The sequence below is a fragment of the Anoplolepis gracilipes genome, chromosome 5 (genome assembly GCF_047496725.1).
Source record: "Anoplolepis gracilipes chromosome 5, ASM4749672v1, whole genome shotgun sequence".
Classification (NCBI taxonomy): Eukaryota; Metazoa; Arthropoda; class Insecta; order Hymenoptera; family Formicidae; genus Anoplolepis; species Anoplolepis gracilipes.
This window is the reverse complement of record NC_132974.1, coordinates 5769595-5790273: the sequence shown is the minus strand read 5'-3', so window position 1 is coordinate 5790273 and position 20679 is coordinate 5769595. Positions and strand designations below refer to the sequence as shown.

Below are 20679 nucleotides of genomic sequence, written 5' to 3'. Positions count from 1 at the left end.
ACGTGGTGCGGTGACGATCGGGCAAAGTTTAGCCAGCCGCACCGTCGGAGCAACAAGCGCGCCGCGCGTTGTGTGGTAGAAAGATTTCTATTGTGCGGCCCGGACAATGGGCGGATTTTAGCATTGCGAATGTTACCGGGGCTCGAAGCCTGTTTCGCCGCTTTTCCTTTTACCCGATTACGCTCCGCTGCTGAATAGTTGCTGAAATTGTGTTTCGAAAGATGGCGAACCCTTTGGTGCCGAAACGTCCTCCGATCGAGAGGATTGTACTGCGTATAAAAAATCTAATTTATATATATATATATTGCTTTATGTTGCTGAAATCTTTTTTATTACGTACGAAATCACAAGAATTCATTATTTTAAAGCAACGATACGTGTTTAATAACGAAAACGCATATAAATAATCAATGACAATAAACAAATCGAATAGTAAACTGTTATTAGTCGATTGATACCGCTCGCAAGAGTGGAGATGCTGGATGTTTTTAATTTATCAAGTTTTGAGATATATTTCACAAAAACAGGTATCGAAGCACGTACGTGTTTGCCCTTGACCCATCGATATTTAATCCTAGCGGATCCAAGGGCGGACCAGGAACATCAAACTACACTTTTTTTTTCAATTACTTGTTCTAAAATTGTAGTTTAAAATATTTATAAAATTCAGCTTCTTTTTCTTTTTCTAGACCTAATAAATAAATTCTTAATACATGCTTCTTGGTTTAACAATTAATTGCGTATGAAAAATTTCAGCATAGCTGCCATATAGCATAGAACATCATAATAACATCGCAGCAATATTGTTCTGCGCTGTATGTATGAAACTATATTTTTAATGCAGGTGAATAATAATTGATTTACTTTCTTATGACCCATTTTGTTGTAGTTTAGAACTTTACCCTGTTTAGTTTATAAGTTTAGAGTTAAACTACTACCTAAGGCAACTTAAGTAGTGGATCAATAAATAGTTCATATTTCTAAATAGTTCACATAGTCATATTTTTTTTAATTCGACAGAATCAATAAGCCGTAGAAATACGTATTCCGTTAAGTACGAGATTACATGACACAGGTTGCGTGAAATGATTTTCATTACTAGGATAAATGACCACCTCTCTATTTCATTTTGATAGTTTATTTCATTATCTTAAGTGCTACTAAATGACCAAGCAGTCGTTTAATCTGATTATCATTCTTCTATGTTTAATTAACTCATATAATGCTAATGTTTATTTACTTATGCCTACATGTTGTTTCGCTTCAGGTTTCAAAGTTAATTAGTTCAATGTATAAGTAAGTTAGAGAAAAGAATGGTACATGTACAATATAGAGAATAATACAGAGCGAAAACAGAAGGAATTGAGTGATATTTTGGTTTCGAGAAAAGATGTAAGATCAAATTATTTTCTTCTTAAAATTCTTATTATTTTAACGCTCGTTTCCGTTCGCAGGCTGACATATTTCACTAAACGATTTTTAACTACTTGTCACTTTTTAGTCTGGCGCATGATTGCATTATACTACTGCACCGGTTGACCAATTACACTCGAACTACTGATTCTTGCAAACGATTGACTGTTTGTTTCTACTGCATTCGTATATTACTTTTGTTTTCATTTCATTTTCATGAAACGACCAGACGATGCAATCATTTGCCAAATATTCGACGAATATCACATTTATGTGAATTTTACTGCATTGCCATATACATATAATTAGAACATTATCATATATACGCATGTTACTACTTTATTCATTCGTCTCGGCTTGCAAATCTTTATCGGTTAAATGCGACTTAAGATCTTAAAATAAGATCCATGAATAAATATTAAAATTGAAAAAGAGGATTTTTTTCAAATGTGGAAGAGTTTCTCTCCTCTCAAAAAGTAGAAGAAACTGAAACGTAAAAGATAACGTAAATATAGCTCGAACTTCTCGCTCGTGACGTTATAGATGTTAGTTTGACGTGACACGAAATCGCAATTTTGTAGCTGCAATCCAGAAACGAACGGTCTGATCTCGAGAGAATGGTTCTCTCTCGTATCTTCGCGTATACTTCCGTTATCGTACATTGAATTATCTCGATGATTTGATGACTCATTGATCGATTACGAATACGGGCACGGGGTCAGGGCGATTGTACAGAACCGGGGAAAAATAATTAAGTGACACTAAAGCGAAGCAAACGAGGCAATCATTCGCGACCTCGAACGACGCCGGAAGCAGCAGTCGATCGAAACAATTTGCTCGGCTGCCTCGGCTGCTTGATTGTCTATTAAGCACCGTGTAAATGAGCGCCGATGAGAAACAGGTTGACGGGCCATCACCGACCGATCGACACGTAATGTGTGCACGTAAAAATCGATCGCTTAAAGTATCGTTCACACGAAGCTAGTGTAATTGATCTCGAGTTTATTAAGAAATCAGTATTTCATAATTAAATTAAAATTAATTAATGCAAAAAATTAATTAATTAAAAGTTTTTTACTAATGGTGTCTCGTTGATGAACGTTTATCAGGTTGACATGTTCGAAAATTGATTTGATAAATGAAGAGATTGATTTCGTAGAATTTTTAATTAATTGAAAGTACCGTTTTTTAAACGTTCAAATTTTTAACGCGGATAAAAAGAATAAATTAATAAATTGTTTTATTTTTTAATTTACATTTTTTATATTGAATATAAAATATAATATGATACTAGACAGTACCTTAATAAATGCATTATATTAATCAATATATATAAAGATAGATCTTTTTAGTGATATTATTTTGTTCTTTTTACAAGAGGATTTTCTTTTCAAAATATATACTTTATATATGCAAATAGCCAAGAAGAACCATTATTTTATATGAAGATTTTCTTTTTTTATTCGGAAAATTGACAAACTATTTGATCAGTTTGTTTCCACAATGCAGTTACATTTTTAGAATTTGTAGACCTCGCGTGCTTTCGTACCGCAATACAACATCATTAATACGTGCTAGATTTATGTAAACGGTTGCACATTGCTGCACCGAGCCAAGATATTCTGCGGCAACGGCATATACTGCAACGGCATTAATTCTTATGTGAACGGTACTTAACGCGGTCGCAGGCACACGCTTGCTGGAGGGTAACACGAGCAGATTGCACCGTGCGATAAACGGTTATCTAGGGCTCCGGGGTCTTGTAACACATACCTACGTTGCCTGCGGCTCTCGAGTGGAGTAATCGAATTGATTATTTTCCGCCGCCGTCGTCACTTATCTCCGCGCGATGCGCGCGTTAAAACGGGCTTGGGATTTATTTTTAGCAGCGCGCGCACGTGGACCCGCGAGATAAAAGGCATTTGTCCCTTCGCGAGAATAACGGTCACGTTATTCTCGTAACGATTTAATTACTCATTCCGGAAATGAGGGATGCCTGTTTCGTTTCTGTTCTTGGAAAATCCAAGCGTGAAAATAGTTCCGTCACGGTCGAACTTAACGCAGTATAAAATATGATTTTCTATTCGAGAGAAAATATTCTCTTGTTTTTTGACTAATTTAAAAGCCATTTATAAAACAAGCTACTTTGTTTACTTTAAGTATAGACTCTCTCTTGTACGAAGTATAAAAGAATTTCTTCCCCTTCTTGGAAAAAAATTCAATTATTTAGGAAATTTAATCGTTAAAAAATATTATTTTCTTCATCTTCTTTCTCTTTCTTTAAATTAATGATTTTAAAATTAATTAAAGTTAGTTTTAACAGATACATTGTTTTTATGTAGTTATTAACCTTTTGCGTGCATGTTCTTTGTGAGATTAGTGAGCGAAAATGAGCCGAGTCACTATAACACGATCGATACATATCTCGTTTGATATAGCAATTCGAGCGGACGCTTTTTTTGTTCGACTTTCCGCGGACGAGACCGCGACGCGCGCTTTGTCTGAAAGTCTCGTTATGATTTCTGTCCGGCTGCAATAATACGCGGGGTAAAAGAGGAAAATCCGACAAATTACATGCATATTCCATATTCTAGTTTTTTTTCTAGTCGTTCATAAATCGATCGTGACAAATTGCAACGAACCTTCTTTAGTAATAGTCGTCGAGTTGGCTCGAGAGTCGGGACGAGAACATGACGAAATAGTAAAAGACACGTTCCTTGACGAAGAGATGGAGGATTTTCAAGATGATTTAGGTCTCTTCAAGCAGCGTCGACTTCGTTGGATCGATCGTGCTGTGAACGACGGAATTTGAAAAGGAATTCGGTCGACATTTCTGACACTCTCATAGCTTTTCCATGCTTCCTTCATATCAAACATCCTGTTGACTCAGTACCGATTGCGTGTCCCGAGTACCACCGGATGCCTTTTCAACCGTATGTGTTAAAGAATGTTTTGTGAAAAAGGATGGTTGCTTTAATGGCGAGATATTGACGGTTATAGTATTACAGCACCAGAATTTCAGTTTCGCAGAATTAAATAACGTCGGCGATATAAATAGCACAGTATAGAGATTTTGTTTCTTATTTAATTTTAATTAAATTTTATTCGGGAAAAATTTGATTGAAAATTTAAACATCTCATTAAAATATTTAAATAAAAAATTAAAATTCTGCGACACATTAATTTAGAAAATTTCTTTCGTTATAAAAAAAAAACTCTAAATTTCTTATAGATTATTTTTTTTTAATCCTCCGCAAAAAATGTTGTGGAAAGACAGGTATTTCAAAAGCATCGTTTCTAGAACATGCTATTAATATATATATATAATATAATGGAGGATAAAGTTAATGTAATTCTGTTTTTTTCCATCATTATTTCCATTTCTTGTCATTTGCAGTAATTTTTTATAATTTGCATTTACATTTTATAAGATACCTTTTCATTTTTCAACGCGGATAAGCATTATTTTTTTATTGCATTATTTTCTGCAAGTGAAAAGCAATCGAGCTAATGGGTCAATAATAAAAGAACATTTGATATACGTATATGTATATTGATGTTAAGAATAATAATGACTTTCTTGTATTACCTTATTTTTCCAATATAATGTTCCGATATTTAATATTTCATAGGCAATTAGTATTATGAGTTGAGAGTATCATATATTAGAATTAAAAGCTGAATGTTACTGAAAGGTTTATAGGATATAGGTTTACAAAGGTGTGAAACATCCCACACATATTCTCTTACGTACGAGATGAATAAAACGCATAACGAAGATTAACTCTTATCCTCTGATTTACTCACCTACGTTAAAGATTAATAATATATTTATGAAGAAAAAGGTAAATATCTAAAAAATCCGGTTTAATTGAAGTGAAGAAAAAAGGAATAAAAATGTTTAATGATTAAGACAACGTAATTTTCAATGGTAAAATTAACGATTATTGTATAATATGCTGCTACATTTAACTCTATTAAAAATGCTCAGTGCCATTTAATATCTGGATGGATATCCGGTTGTTAGTGCTTCCTTCGTGCAGCAGTTGTAAATGATTAACCTTCCAGGAATGGCGTGATTGGCGGTGCGTGCACTGTAAGGGGATAAAAGTTAACAACAACAACACGATCCATTAGGTTCAACGCGCAAAGTCTCACGTACATTCAGCCGTTTTCTACTTGAACGGATACACCTGTCTGATGTATGCACACCGATGCGAAATGCATTGTGCGTGAACTGGAGCATTTATTACAAGAGTAAAAAAAAAAAAAAAAAAAAACAATTATTTCGACGTGCATAGATGTTATCTATTGTCTTTATCAATTATACCACTTTAATAATTACCCAGATATATTATGTCTACATTAATTATACGACTTTAACATGTTGAGTGTCACGAGGTCGTGTTATTATCAGTGTTCATTACATAATACTGATATGTCACATTAATATACATAAAGTGCAATTGCAAACAATCAAGTATTTACGAAACTATAACTTTACGGCATTCAATATAGCGCGCTGATTAAAAGAAGATTGATCGAATTCTGACAATTAATAATTATATGTTATATTTTATATAATTATTTAAAGCTGCTAAAATTTAAAAAGACGATTCAAATAATGGATAATAAAAATGTTCGCACAATATTTATTTTAATTTCTCTGCTGTATTAAATTTGAGGCTAAAGATAAACGAGAAAAAAAATAGTATAAACTTGATCTCATTCTCAGATAAATGCTTTTTTTTTTATTCCAAATATCTAAAGACGGACCCGCTTTTAATCATTTTATTTCAACGGTTTAGATTTGGTTCTGATAAAGGGAATGATCGTCATCTCGAAGAATGCACGAATGTTTATTATCAATCACTTCCTTTGCATTAGCGAGCGAGTGACGTTTGCCAAGATGCGAGGGGTTGCATGCTGAAAAGAGCTCAGTAGTAGTCGTTTATTGATCGAACACACTCCGAGCACGTTTGTGGGTAGCAGATAACGCAGACGGTTTCTCGCGATCCGCCTGTCAAAACCGTCGATGTGCTGGTTTTTAATGCGAACATTCCTTTCCTTCGCCCGTTCTTCCAGCTCTAAAGAGATGAGACGTTACAGGTGCTCGCTGCCGTTTGTATAAGCACATGGAGAGGATAAGAGGCTGCTCGCAGACTTTGCTCCTCGATATCGGCGCTGGCACGCAAAATTGTGTCGGCGTGATAGATCGTTATTATGATACACTATTGCGGTTTACAGATCGTACAACGATCTATCATGCGTCCAACGTGTGTGAATTGCGTAGATCGTACAATTCTATTCTGTTTAATTCGAAAAGCGATCGCTTTTAAAATACTTTGATTTTCCGCAGCAACAGTAAAAGTTATAAAAATGTCTAATTGACGTTCGAAAAATAAAGACTTATCTTTTATGTTGTAAACAATTTTTAAATGTTTTAATAAGCTTTTAGATATTTGATAAGTTATCTGAACGAGCATTTTATTTAACACTAAAATTTTATACCTTCTTTGGTAACTCGATAATATCGCAGTGTTATCTTCTTATTGGATGTACATAAAAGTACGGGAACGGGATTATTATGATTGAAGTTTAAATGAAAGTTTTGTTCTCAAGAACTCATTTTAAATCAGTTAGATGAGGATTTGCGCTGTCAAAGTTTAATTCGTCGAGAATCTTCCGATTTTGTGTGATACCAAAGTACTTTGAAATTATGAACTATTATACATTCATCATGACATTTCTCCTAAGATTAAATGAAAATGTTTTAAGAGTTTAATGGCAGATTGATTCGCAGGTAGATGAAGTGGGGTGTGTCGATTTTGTCGCTTTCATTAGGCTGATTACTTCCCGATTTCTTCCCAGAATATATCCTGAAAAACCGTTCATCCAATATCAAGATGTACGAAACGTACGTACATTTGCGTGATAAACCACGATCGATTTATTTTTAGTCTACCAATTTCCCGGCGCACGGTCGAACCATTTATCGCCTGGATACTTTAAAAAGCAACGAAGGCCGTGTATGAAGATAGACTGGTTCAAGTTCAGATGTCATACTATTCTCCACCTATTTTCGGATGAGATTTTCGCGATTTTATTTTTCTGAACTGTTAAATACACCTCTCTGTAATTCAGACATGGTTCATCTTCGGGGCCTATATAATTAAATGGATGCAACAAGTAGCGCCGCAAAAAATTGCACAGGCAGACACGGCGATTGTTGCAATTTCTATTCTAATGTGACGCGCGCCTTACTTTTAACCTTTTGAAAAGGGCGTCAGCCTCGCGTGCATAAACTCGATGTCAGTAGCCTGCCGTGTTAACGCATAAATAGTCGTTGGCACGCGATGTTGATGGATATCGCGACATCATCATAGCGCCGGCCTATAAATTAAAGGTGGAGCATGAATCGCGATTCTCTAAGCAGGAAGATCAATGGATATCGCTGCTTCTTATTCTCATATGTCACGCATTTGATTTATTCTTGTTTCGAAATAGTATTATACTTATTATAAGAGTATAATATATTTATATATACATATATAATATTACTTCTCGAAATCTCGCCTCATAAAATTATTCGATAAATCGGATAACTATTTTTTTTTAATAATAAAAAATACAAATATTTATAAAAATTAAAATATTATTAAAAATGTGAGGATTAAAAATTGATAAAAATATATATGTATGTATGTGTATATAAAAATTATATTGTATATATTTATATTGCAATATATGACATAAATTTTTTTGAAAAGAATATGTACGTATATATGTATATTTTTTATTTAGTACTTAGAGTAAAATAATATTTAAATATATAATTAATAATTATATATCACAATTCCATTAAAAGCTGTAACTGTTGAAAATTAATAATTGGTAATTTTGTGATTGGAAACTCATTACATTGTGTCATTTGCACATATTTCAATTATCGATTTTGGCTTGACCCTGTACTAAATTATAATACGTGTTTAGCGTTTACATATCACAAAACACATTGAAGAAAAATTGTATTAGAAAAAAATTGCAGATATAATAATGATCAAATCATAATATTTTATTTATGTGTTACTCTTATCTATGATGGTTTTTATTCACATAGAGATTCGAGACACGCGATTAGATGTAATCAACTCTTGTCCATTTGTTAAATATACATGTTAAGAAGACTGTTTAGGTGACGGTCACTTGGCAACGATAATAAGTATGTTTATTACACGAGTTGCCTTTTATCGATCAAAAGAAACAACAAAATAAACAATTGCAATGAGATTATGTATCCTGTTAACGATTTTATGTTTTTAACAATTAAGATGTATGTACGTCTGTTTCGTAGATACGAAGATTACAGTGATTTTTCTCGCATTTTAATATCTAGTAGATAATTTTCACGAGTAATGAATATTTATATTTTTATTTATTTTTCATATGTAATATTTCTTATATATTTAAATATAATATTTTCTGTTATATTTGTTTAACAAAAAACGTTATTTACATGAAATCTCTTGCTTGCGTTATAATATTCTTGATTTAAAGAGGATATGAGAAATATTTAAAAAGCGCTATCTTTTCCTTAATAAAAATTCACGTGGTTCGAAAGGGTGAGCATGATGGTGATCCTTCTGAACTGCATCACACTCGGGATGTACCAGCCGTGCGTGGACGACCAGTGCGTAACAAATCGATGTAAGATACTACAGGTATGTATTTATTTCGCGGAAAAAATTATGACAGCAGGCTAGCGGAAGAAACGATTAATCCGTGTTATCGCGTCGTGATTGAAAAAGATTGAAAAAGTAGAGTGTAGCGTATCGAGCTTATTTGAACGGCAGTCATTTCCATAAGAACGGCTCGCGATCCTGTCTCGCGTTTGCATGCTTGAACGAAAAGTGCCGATATCGGAATCGGGATATTTACAATTCAATTAATCCAACTTACGGGGGAAGGAGGGGTGGTGGGGTGGAGAGGAGGAAAACAGCGTAACAGCAATGATTACACACAGCGCACCAATAAGCGAATTAATCGATCGCGCATCTTGACACGGTTTCCGGTCGACTCGCAATTAGTCTAGCAAAGGAAGAGGAAGAGGAGAAGGAGGAGGAGGAAGAGAAGGATGGGATGGGAAAGAGATGAGAAAATTACTGATACGGCATGGTCGTTAATCGAATCCTCTAGTTGAGTGCCTGTAATCAATCACGGCGAATTACGTCGATCGTATTCTCCTAATTAAGCCGCGTTCTCCTACCTACTTCTTCCAGATGTTCGATGATATCATTTTTGCCTTCTTCTCCCTGGAGATGACTATAAAGATGGTGGCGATGGGAGTTTACGGTAGAGGAACTTATCTCGCGGATTCCTGGAATAGATTAGATTTCTTTATAGTGGGAGCTGGGTGAGTACTTGTTTTCCTTTGTTTATATACTTTATTATATTTTTTAATTTTGATTGTCATTCTTTTGAAATCTGTTTGTAAAATCTATAAGAAGTATATGTGCAATGTATAATAATTTCAAATAAAGATTGACATTTTTTTAAAGATAATAACTTCATCTTTCATAATAATTAACTAAGATTGGATTTTATTTATAATGCTTTATAGATATATATTTTTTGTTTAGATAATCATAAAATATATTACTATAATTCAATTTCTCACTTTAAATTCAAAAGCATATTAAATATATTTTGCACCACACACATCACATGAAATATTTAAAATTATTAAGAACAAGATTTCTGTGAATAAAAAATGTCAAAAGAGTTTAAAAAGAGTGGATAGCAAATACTAAAGAAGAGATCTGTTTGGACTTGTTTGTAGCGCTTTGGAATATTGCTTAAATGTGGAAAATATGAATCTGTCAGCCATACGAACGATAAGGGTTTTAAGACCGTTAAGAGCGATCAATCGTATACCAAGTAAGTATGAGACCTTTTCAATACGTCAAAAATCTCGACGGTTGACAGTTAACTCCGATTTGCTCTCGTCGTCGATTTCATGCATTGCTAGGCGCATAACTGCCGTATTATAGATCCTAGCGCATTCACGGCTGATTTCATCTTGAAATTGAAACCAAGTAAAGGCAAGGAAGTGAATGTCGATCAAGTAAAGTTGCAGCAAGATATATTATTAAGTTAAAAGATAAAATTCAAAGTTGAATCGCAAAAACGTGAAATATACAATATGCATTCTTTAAGAACTCGCAACTTTAATTTTAATAATAGATTTTTGAATCAATATTCTGTAGCTATCTCGTAGTGTCATCGTAGTGACTTTCAAATTGCAAATCAATAAAAGGGTTCTTGTGTGAATCATGTTTTTAAAAAGAAGTTGAATAAATAAATCTTATTGTGATTTACAAAATTTGAATTAGCGATTGTAATATTTAACGTTTAAACATTAAAAAATTGTTACAAATAATGGTTTTATTAAAATTTCTTTTTAGAATAATTAGATTGAGAATTTGTCAATGCATTTTTATTGATGATTAATGTATACTATAATCGAATAATTTAAATTACCATATGATTTTCATATTGGCACGAATATTTATAGAGTAATAAAAGAATCATCACAGCTATTTTAGTGAATTTTCGAAAAAAACCCTGCAAACAAAATTGGTATTATTTCGATTCGATAAATTTTATAAATTATTTGTATAAATTTATAAGTTATATTTTAATGAATATTTAATAAATTTAACGATTAGCAATTATATATACTTATTTATCAATCATTTATGAAACATTATTTCTACAAAATCCTCGACAGGTATGCGGATATTAGTGATGCTACTACTCGACACTCTTCCCATGCTGGGCAACGTCTTGTTACTATGTTTCTTCGTCTTCTTCATATTCGGCATCGTCGGTGTGCAACTGTGGGAGGGCATACTACGCCAACGTTGCTTCCTCAAGGCTCTACCCAACGTCAAGTATCCCGAGTAAGTCGGCGAGAGTCTTAAACCAATTCGTTCGATTATTCGATCCAATCGATTATTAATTTTTTTTTTTTTATGAATGTTTGACTTCGATTTTTCACGTTATTTACGTCTCACAATGCATCGCATCTCGTTTATTTTTTTTTTTTCGCTGCCTATCTTTTGATCGCTGTGCAGTTTTCAAGAGCAGTATAACACGTGCCTTCGTTCAAATGCCGAGCACGCATTTTTTCGGCAAAATATGCGAAAAGTCAACGACATTCACATTCGACAATTGTCGTTATTAAAAGTGCTTTTCGCAATACCGTACTTCGAATACAATGGACGGTAAAATTTTGTGTCCAGCGCGAAACAATACTCGACCATGACAATTTTTATATTTCAAGTTTGCATTATCATAAAAATTACGAATCGAGATGTTTGCCTATATCCGAAACACGTTTTTGCAATGTTTGCGATGTTTCTCTTTCGGAATATTTTGCAATAATATACTTCGAATACGTAATAAACGCTAAGGTCCCTTTCGGCGATATAGAATAATAATTCTTGGAAATTCTCATTTATGTTATCACATTATGGATATTAGCGTTTATCGTATTCAAAAAGCACACTATTGCATAACATTTCTATTGTTCTACAATTTTTTATATTTTTAAATTTCACGTAGATTTTTGCTTAAATAGTATTTTGATTTTCTTTACATGCTTGCAATTTATTTTTATCGCTTAAAATAATTGTTATATATCATGCGTACTTTTTCGGGATTTTAATTAAATGAAATTTGTGGGAGTATACGATATAGTTGAAAATTCGCGTGCGCGAAAACCGATCACAGATATTCGTGATTCGGTATCGATTTGATATATCGGGCGATTTGCTCACATAAAACCCAACCAATCTAATAAATACCAGATTGCATGACGAGTAGCTCGAGTTGTCGCAAAGCATCGCTTGCCGAGTTTCTCTCGCTGTAAATTTAACGCTCCGCTTTTTTTCGCTCTTCGTTCTTTGTCTTTCGCAAGTACTATTTTGCGCTCGATCTTGCTTTTATCAGACATCAATATCTATTCAGAATACAGCAAACTTTCATAATTCGTGTTCACTCTGCTCGGCTTATCACGAAACTATCCGCAAATACCAAGTAGTTGATCATGAAAATGGATAATTAAACAGTTTATGTCTATAATATTACGTTATCGCGAATAGCGGAAAATTTATCAAGGATACAGATTATTACAGATTATCGCAAATTATCACTGAACGTAATATGTAAAACATGGTATTTATAAACATATCTTTTTTCTTACGTTTTGTAAATTCTTTTCCTATTTTTGTGAAAATATTTATAACTTTTAGTATGTTCTGATGTATACGACATCTCTAAACATGAAAAAAAAGACAATTATTTAAAAAAATTTTTAAAGGTCATATATGTGGGTCATTTTAACCTTATTGATATTTTAACAATAGAATATCCCGAAGGCCTTAATCAATAAAAAAGAATGTTTAAAATTTATTTTTTAACTTTTGATGATTATTTTCTACTATTTTTCTCTTAAATGTCAAAGATTATACATAAATTTTTGTAAATTTTTTAAACATTCTGAGACAGCTAAAACTGCAACAAGACATTGTAAACCATATGTGATCTCAGGAACAGAGGGTTAATGGTATTTTGTCATTATTAACATCTCATTTATAAATTCACGTGTATAAACTGAAGATTTTACATAAAAAAGGTTGCAAGTTGTTAAAAATTAAATTTTAAAGGACAAGTTATTTTTCTGAATAAAATTCTTCTGTTTTGAAAAAAAGGCGCAAATATTAAAATAACTTTAACAACTTTAACATTAATACTGTCTTACAGCAAACTTTCTGTCAAATCTTCAAGTATCGATTGGGGAACTGTATTGACGCGTTCTAGATAAAGAAGATATTATCGATATGGCGAGAGGAACCAGGAAAAGTTCGTGAAAAGCCCTGTGAATGGATCTGTACATTCTACTTCCTGAACTTTTGCTTTACAGGAACATCATGTTAGGCGTTTTAAAAATGTTCTATCTCACTCTCTCTTCCCTCTTTTTCTTTCTTTTTCTCTCCCTCTCTTTTTCTTTCTCTCCTTCTTCTCCTCTGTGACTATAAAAAAGAAAATTAGACATGTAAGTACATGACCCCAGGGAGGCAGTGACAGGCTATTGTTTCGCTGTTGCAGGTTACTCTCGGACGAGTACTCGGTTCGATCACGCATTTAGTAAGCTCTAGTAGAGAACAATGTGCTGTACATACATATATATATATATATATATATATCTCTCTCTCTCTTTCTATCTCAATAATACATACCTCTATGAATCACAGAATATACATACACGTGGCATCCATATGTACATATATGTATATACATGCAACCATACGTGATGTGCATATGTATATATTATCTCTCTTTCTCTCACTTCTCTCTTCCAACTTGCCCTTTTCTCTCTTTCTCGCTCTCTGTCTGTCTCTCTTCTCTCTTAATCACTGTACCAGTGTGCGGACTGTACCGTAGTGTGTACTCACATAGAGCATGTCGACTCGACCGTTGACGAATAAAATACTGTTTTGAATATTGTGGCTGTAAATTGAGGAGATGATGGTTTCAAGGATTCTGAGAGCGAGAAGTGAAATCAATCCTCCTAAACTTCGAAATAGTATTTTAGTGTCCGAATTACTTCACGGTCTCTACACTTAGTGTCTGGCACTAAAGTTTTCTTCGACATATTTCCGCTGTATAATAAATACTATAAATCATGCTTCGAAAAGATCGAAGATACACGACGATGAAGGAATGGAGAATCCATATAATTTGTGTTGGCGATCCGAAACTTTCACGAGATTACGGTATCTCGAGATCTCTTCGGTTACTTCGATGCACGAGTCGATGTTCTCTCCCTTCTTTGCTCTAGACATACTCCTGATATGATCTTTCGTGGCTCGTATCTCACTCACACTCTCTCTTCTTCTTTTTCTCTCTCCACCTCTCTATTTTATCCACCCTCAGCGTGTCTAGTCAGTAACGATGCTTTTTGCATATGTGAACTATCGTTTAAATTCTGTGTGCGTGCGTGAATGCGTGCGTGCGTGCGTGAATGCGTGCCTGTGTGTGTGTATGATATTGGTGGTTCTGTGATTTCACTACATCGCACCGCTTTCACGATAATATATCGTTTTGTTACACAGGATGTCCGGGATTTAATATCTTGTATATACTGAATAGCTTTTAGGGATTTTTCTACGCGAATAGAAAGTTATTTTTAACAGTTTTACTCACTTTTACAGTTTAAAAATAATCGACACTTGACATTCTTGTTAAAGAAAAATCGACTTTACTATCGAATCATTTTAATTCCAAACTCACGTAGCGATGAAGATAGAGTAGCGAGAGAAGAGTAGGCTCCATAAAGTTCTAAGCCCAAGCCCAGAGAGAGAGAGCTAATTAAACACGCGGTGCTCGCGTGGTCTATTCCGGTATACGTAGCAGCTATTTTCAAACGTTTATCGACTTCTGCACCGACTACCGTTTCTGTGCCCTGGTAGCGCAGCACTGGAGCCTCGCGGATATCGATGGCTCTGGAAGCGATATCAATTCGTAATTTTTCTGTAACCAACCAAATATACACCTATTCTTTTGAAAAGGTGTTAACGTCCATCTTGAAATTATTGGAGACGCTAATGATTTTCGCCGTATCGAGTATCATAGCAACAATATCAGTATCCTTGTAACAATAATATATTTGACATGTACTCAGATTTTTTTAACAAACCAAAAACATGAATATACTTATTTACTTAACAACCGAGGATTTTTAAAATAATTATTACATATATATTACATATATTCGTCACATTTCATCTCTTGTGTGAGAACATTGAGATGTTATTGCTAATCGCGAAGAATTCATTGCAAGGTACATACACATGACAACCGGGCGATCGGATTGAGATCTTTGTCTTAAGAAACGCTTTAGATATTTTGTTATTGTGAAAAAGACAATCTATACGAATCGCAGCGTTCTATATTTCTATAGATATATATATATATAAAAATAAACATTTTTAAATTATTTTTACAATCATTTTATATCTGCCAATTTTCTGAATAAATCTTAAAAATTTCTTTATAATCATAATTCGCCGATAGTCTTAAATCAGATTAATTTGGCATCAAGAAAGAGCAAGTATGAGCACAAGTACAAAAGTTTATCAAAAGTTGGAACAAAGCGAGACATTATGGGGATTGAATGGTCAAACGGGACATATTGTTTAAAAGTAGGACATCTCTGGTCATCTTATATACAAGAGGATCTAGAACGACTAGCACGATCAGCATAGCGAGCACGAACGAGTGAAGCACACACCTTATGCAAGACGCGGGCACGCAAATTAAAGGGAGCATAGAGGCGATCACGTGCACACTGCTGATTAAGCATATATAGCGTGTGTGTTTGGATAGCATAGGAGTGTGTCGCATAATCTTGTTAGAAAGTATAGCTATTCCTTGTATCGATATTCCTCTATCGCCCAATTTTTTCTGTTCAGTCAATGAATTGCATTATGATATTCGTTTTCAGATCGTATTTAAAAAATGATATTTTTTTACAAACAGAATTGCTGTTATAAAAATTAAAAATGTCAAGCGCGAAATAGAGCGACGTCAGTCATTTTATTTTTGCTATACAAAGACGTGAGATTATCAATCACACGGATATTTAAGAATTCAGAAAAAATGGTGTCAAGATATTATGATAGAGGAATATAATGAAGTTTGGAGAAAGATAGCACAGCGCTTTTCAATCTCTCAAGGGGCGTAACATAAAAGTGAGAATTATTAATTATAGTTAAAGACATCACATATTTATCCTTATTTCGTGCACAACATATGTATTTATTCAAGATTATTCACATATACAGTCTTTTATCACCATCAGTATTTTAATTTCTATTTCTCCTTATATATATATATTTATAATTTTAATATCTAATATCTCTCAAATAATTCCCTCTCTCTTAATATCTAAAACTAACGATATCAAATAATTATATCCTTTACTTATCTTTTACTATATTCGATTCGATATCATCCAAGGCTCAATATCTTTCCAATTTCTCTAGGATCTCACTCATGTGGATTCAACATTATTGCAACTTATAATTTTCATATTTACAGTGTTTTTTTCATTCTTAATATTTATGATATATGATTCGATATCGCAATCTGTGCGAGGAACGTTAATTGAGTGTTTATATTTTCACACCTGCCGATATATTTTGGCGTGATACAATACACGCGTGCACGCAAACTCGTGTCGGTTTACATCTGCATTTATGCCTATATTTCTCTCAATCGTTGCGCACGTTGTACATCAGCATCTATACGTATATATACTATATGAGGAGTCCGAGAATCATCGAACGAGCTGTCGACCAGTGATATAAACAGGGTCGAAAATGTAAGCGTGACACAGAAAGCTGACAAGGGAACGCGCCCGATTTTCCGAACAATGCGTGCTTTATTCTCGTAGCGATTTCAAAGCGAATATCTTGTTAAGTATGTTGTATCGATTTGACAAATCAATGCTGCCACGGCAGCATCACGCCGACAATAATTTGTGTGGCGTAGGTCGTTTATTCGATTTCATTCGAATGCATATACAACCTTCGGAATCTATAGCTACTCGGAAGCTACTTCGATCGATTGCATTTACATATTTTCGGTTTCAGTATCCATTTACGCAAGAAGCCTCACTGGGAGCTCCTCCGGTAATTCCGCGACCCTCTGTATATTATATATACCATGAATATATGAATATTATATGTATATAGGATGATTCCCGAGAAAACTGCTATCTAAAATAACTGCTTATTCATCGACTCGATTTCATTTTTTTTTTTCTTTAAAGACGTAATCCGTCTTATGTGTGTATGTGTGTATGTTAAGTCATTTAAAATAATTAATTATTGAATTTATTTTTTATCATTAACAAAAGATCTTTTATATTTTTCAAAAATGTAAAGTATATAAACTTGTCTGTTCGACGCATTATTTCGTGTATACTTTAGTTTTCATTTTTCTTTAAATTGATAAATAAAAAGTGATTTTAGATAGCAGTTTGTAAAGATTTATCCTGTATATATATATATATATATATACTATATATACTATATATTACATATATTAAACACGCTGCATATCTACATATACAATGTACGCATAAGCGAAGCATGCGAAAAGTGCATCCGTGCATAATAAGGCATATGTAAGCAAGTCTTTAAACTTAAGGATCTATACAAAGGTTGGTGTACGTAGATTGATTTAATCGTCGCTTCGTTGATTTTCCAGTGATCTGGAGAAGTATTTCGAGTATCAGGGTCAGGATTACATTTGCTCGCGTCCCGACGACAGCGGGATGCACTCCTGCAGTAATCTACCGCCGCTTAAATTCGGTGAGTACATCCTTTGTCTTACACAGAGCTTTAAATGTAAGAATGTGTGCAATCATTTATATGATACGTTTCAATTTTAATTTTCTAACATTTAATAATTGTTTAAAATTATAAAAAATTATAAATATTTTATGCAAATTACTTTTAAAATAAAAAGATATATTTTATTCGGTGCATCTTAAAAATGCATTTTTATGTGACAGACGGTTTACAAAATTTAATATCAAGTTTCTTTCGTTTTGAATTCTAAAAATATCACTGCATATTTTCGGATAAAAGTTGTCAACTATTTCTTAATCGAACGGATCGGCGTTTCTGGCATTCAGGAAACTTGGTGTGCAACAATACGGCCGTGCCAAATAGTAATGTAACGTTCATCAACAATGACACCTGCGTTAATTGGAACTACTACTACACCGAATGCAAGGGCCAGGGCAACAATCCATTCCAAGGAACAATTTCATTCGATAACATCGGTCTTGCGTGGGTCGCCATATTTCTTGTGAGCGCTCTCGTTACTCGTCCTACATTCGTTTGGATACAAATAATTCACACACATGCATGTGTACATGTACATACTCGTTGTACGTATGTACCTGTGTACGTGTGTAGAATGGAATTTTTCTTCCATTTAAGTAATGTACTTTTATGGCGCTTGAAAGTCGATAGATGCAAATCGTCCATGATAAAGAAAAATTATTCCATCGGCGATATTAATGACAAATCGCTTTTCATTCGATATGATGTTATCACGATTGAATAATGTGCTAAATAGTAAATTTCATTAATCTCTAGATGATATTAATGAACGAAACCTTATTGATGTATTCTTTTAACGCGTTTGTAGTATAATTCTCCATACGAGCTTTTTAATTTTTCACAAAACTTCGTAAATGCTGCGTTTTTATATATACATTTTTGGCATGAATATTCTTAATTTATTGATCAAGTCATTAATATTTCGTCGTAATCTCGAGTAGTGCAATCGTGTCGATTTGCAGGTAATTAGTCTGGAAGGATGGACGGACATAATGTATTACGTGCAGGACGCCCACTCCTTCTGGGACTGGATATACTTCGTTCTCTTGATAGTCGTAAGTGCTTCATTTCCTATTCTGGCGCTTGCAATATGTAAAATATAATGAATAAAACTTGATATGTACGCGCTACTTATTTTATGGATCTAAAATAAAACCCACAATGCAAACAATAATTATAATCATTGTAATTATACATGCTAGTGTGAAACAAGATTGCAATATAATTTTGAGAGCAGCGATAATATTATTATAATATAAAAAAAAAAAAATGCGCGGAAGGCCAATGTAAAGGCCAATGAATCAAGGGAGATCCTTAATTTGCAGATCGGCTCGTTTTTCATGATCAATCTCTGCTTGGTCGTGATTGCGACACAATTCTCGGAAACGAAGAAACGAGAGATGGAGAGGATGAAGCTGGAACGCGCGCGCTACCATTCGACCTCGACGCTCGCGTCGTCTACGAATACCTCGGAGCCTACTACTTGTTACGCCGAAATCGTCAAGTGGGTACTCGTCGACGTTGCATTCTGAGGACGTTATTCGCGCGAGCCTCTCGTCGATGTTTGCTCGTCCGCGAAATGTTTTTTTCTCACCTCTCAACGCTCGTATTTTTTTTTTTTTTTTTTTACACCAATGTGACAACTCGACGTCTCTTTTCGCAGATACATCGCCCACCTCTGGCGACGAGGTAAACGAAGACTGATGAAGCGATATCGCCTGTGGCTGTACAAGAGACAGCAGAAACGCGAGCAGAATTTGCTCAAAGAACAGCAGACCCAACCGATTCGCTCGAACGCTGCTAGCGGACTAAATCGAATACCGGGTGGTAAGTGTCTTCCATCTTACGATATAGAGCTGAGATTTGACAGGAAAAATAATATGATAAAATGTATTAAACTTGAATAAAAGTTCTTAAAATTCTTACGCTAAGATATCGAAATTTGAACCCTTTCGAAATTGTTGCAATGCGCAGATAGAAGACAGCATCATGGAAGGTGTCCGCGACTCCTCGCCGCGTTGGACTATGCCGAGCAGCAGCAGCAGCAACAACAGCAATTATTACAGGTGGCTGTCGGTGGTAACGCCGGATCCGTCGCTGATTTCACCGCCGTTACATCCCCTCTGCAATCGACGGTAGCCACCGCCACGACCGCTGGCAATAATAGTGGTAACAATGGTAGTGGAAACTTGGGCGTCGCGCCCCGAGCGAGCCCAGAGATTTCCGAGGCCGAAGTCTCCACGAACATGTGTCATAGGTTGAATGTGCATCGCACCTCTTCCGTTTCTTGCAACGGAAGCGATAACGCCGCCGTGGGAAATGTGCAGGTCGAGGCAAGTATAGTATATACCGCATGTCAGAAATGCATGCGAAAACGCGTCACGAGACGCTTGTTTATGCATCCAAAACGAGTGGCGTAATTGAAATTAAGGGGTAATTAAACAATGAAACAATTTTCCAACAATATATAATTATTTGATTTATTCGGTAATTATATCACTATGACGAAAAATGAGAAATATTGATTTTATTATATCGAAAATTTATAACGTACGTTTTTCTGGTCTCAATTACGTCATTTTTACGTTACGTCGTGAGTTTTTCTAGAAATGTTACATTCGACTTTAACTCTCGTAGACAACTCTGTAGACATGCAATAATCAATTCGTTTAGCGCTTTTTGCATTAAGCTTTTCTTTTCGCTGATATGAATTTTTTGCTTTATATAACGACAGTAGCCGTATCTCATAATGATTATACATGCTTCGTATGTACAATAAAATAAT

General features: G+C 34.3%; 1 protein-coding gene across 6 annotated transcripts in view; it reads left to right on the top strand.

The window, feature by feature from the left end:
* Ca-alpha1t (Ca[2+]-channel protein alpha[[1]] subunit T) overlaps nucleotides 1-20679 on the top strand; it is a 49247-nt gene that overhangs the window by 4064 nt on the left and 24504 nt on the right. For 4 of the 6 annotated variants that reach the window (XM_072893237.1, XM_072893241.1, XM_072893236.1 and 1 more), the window contains exons 2-12: nucleotides 9023-9134; nucleotides 9693-9826; nucleotides 10253-10350; nucleotides 11204-11375; nucleotides 13585-13623; nucleotides 17752-17855; nucleotides 18182-18357; nucleotides 18857-18949; nucleotides 19220-19398; nucleotides 19558-19721; nucleotides 19869-20227. In XM_072893237.1, coding sequence (XP_072749338.1) covers nucleotides 9023-9134; nucleotides 9693-9826; nucleotides 10253-10350; nucleotides 11204-11375; nucleotides 13585-13623; nucleotides 17752-17855; nucleotides 18182-18357; nucleotides 18857-18949; nucleotides 19220-19398; nucleotides 19558-19721; nucleotides 19869-20227 — 1630 coding nt within the window. The remainder of the gene's footprint in view (nucleotides 1-9022; nucleotides 9135-9692; nucleotides 9827-10252; nucleotides 10351-11203; nucleotides 11376-13584; nucleotides 13624-17751; nucleotides 17856-18181; nucleotides 18358-18856; nucleotides 18950-19219; nucleotides 19399-19557; nucleotides 19722-19868; nucleotides 20228-20679) is intronic. The other 2 variants (XM_072893240.1, XM_072893242.1) reach the window with 1 other exon arrangement.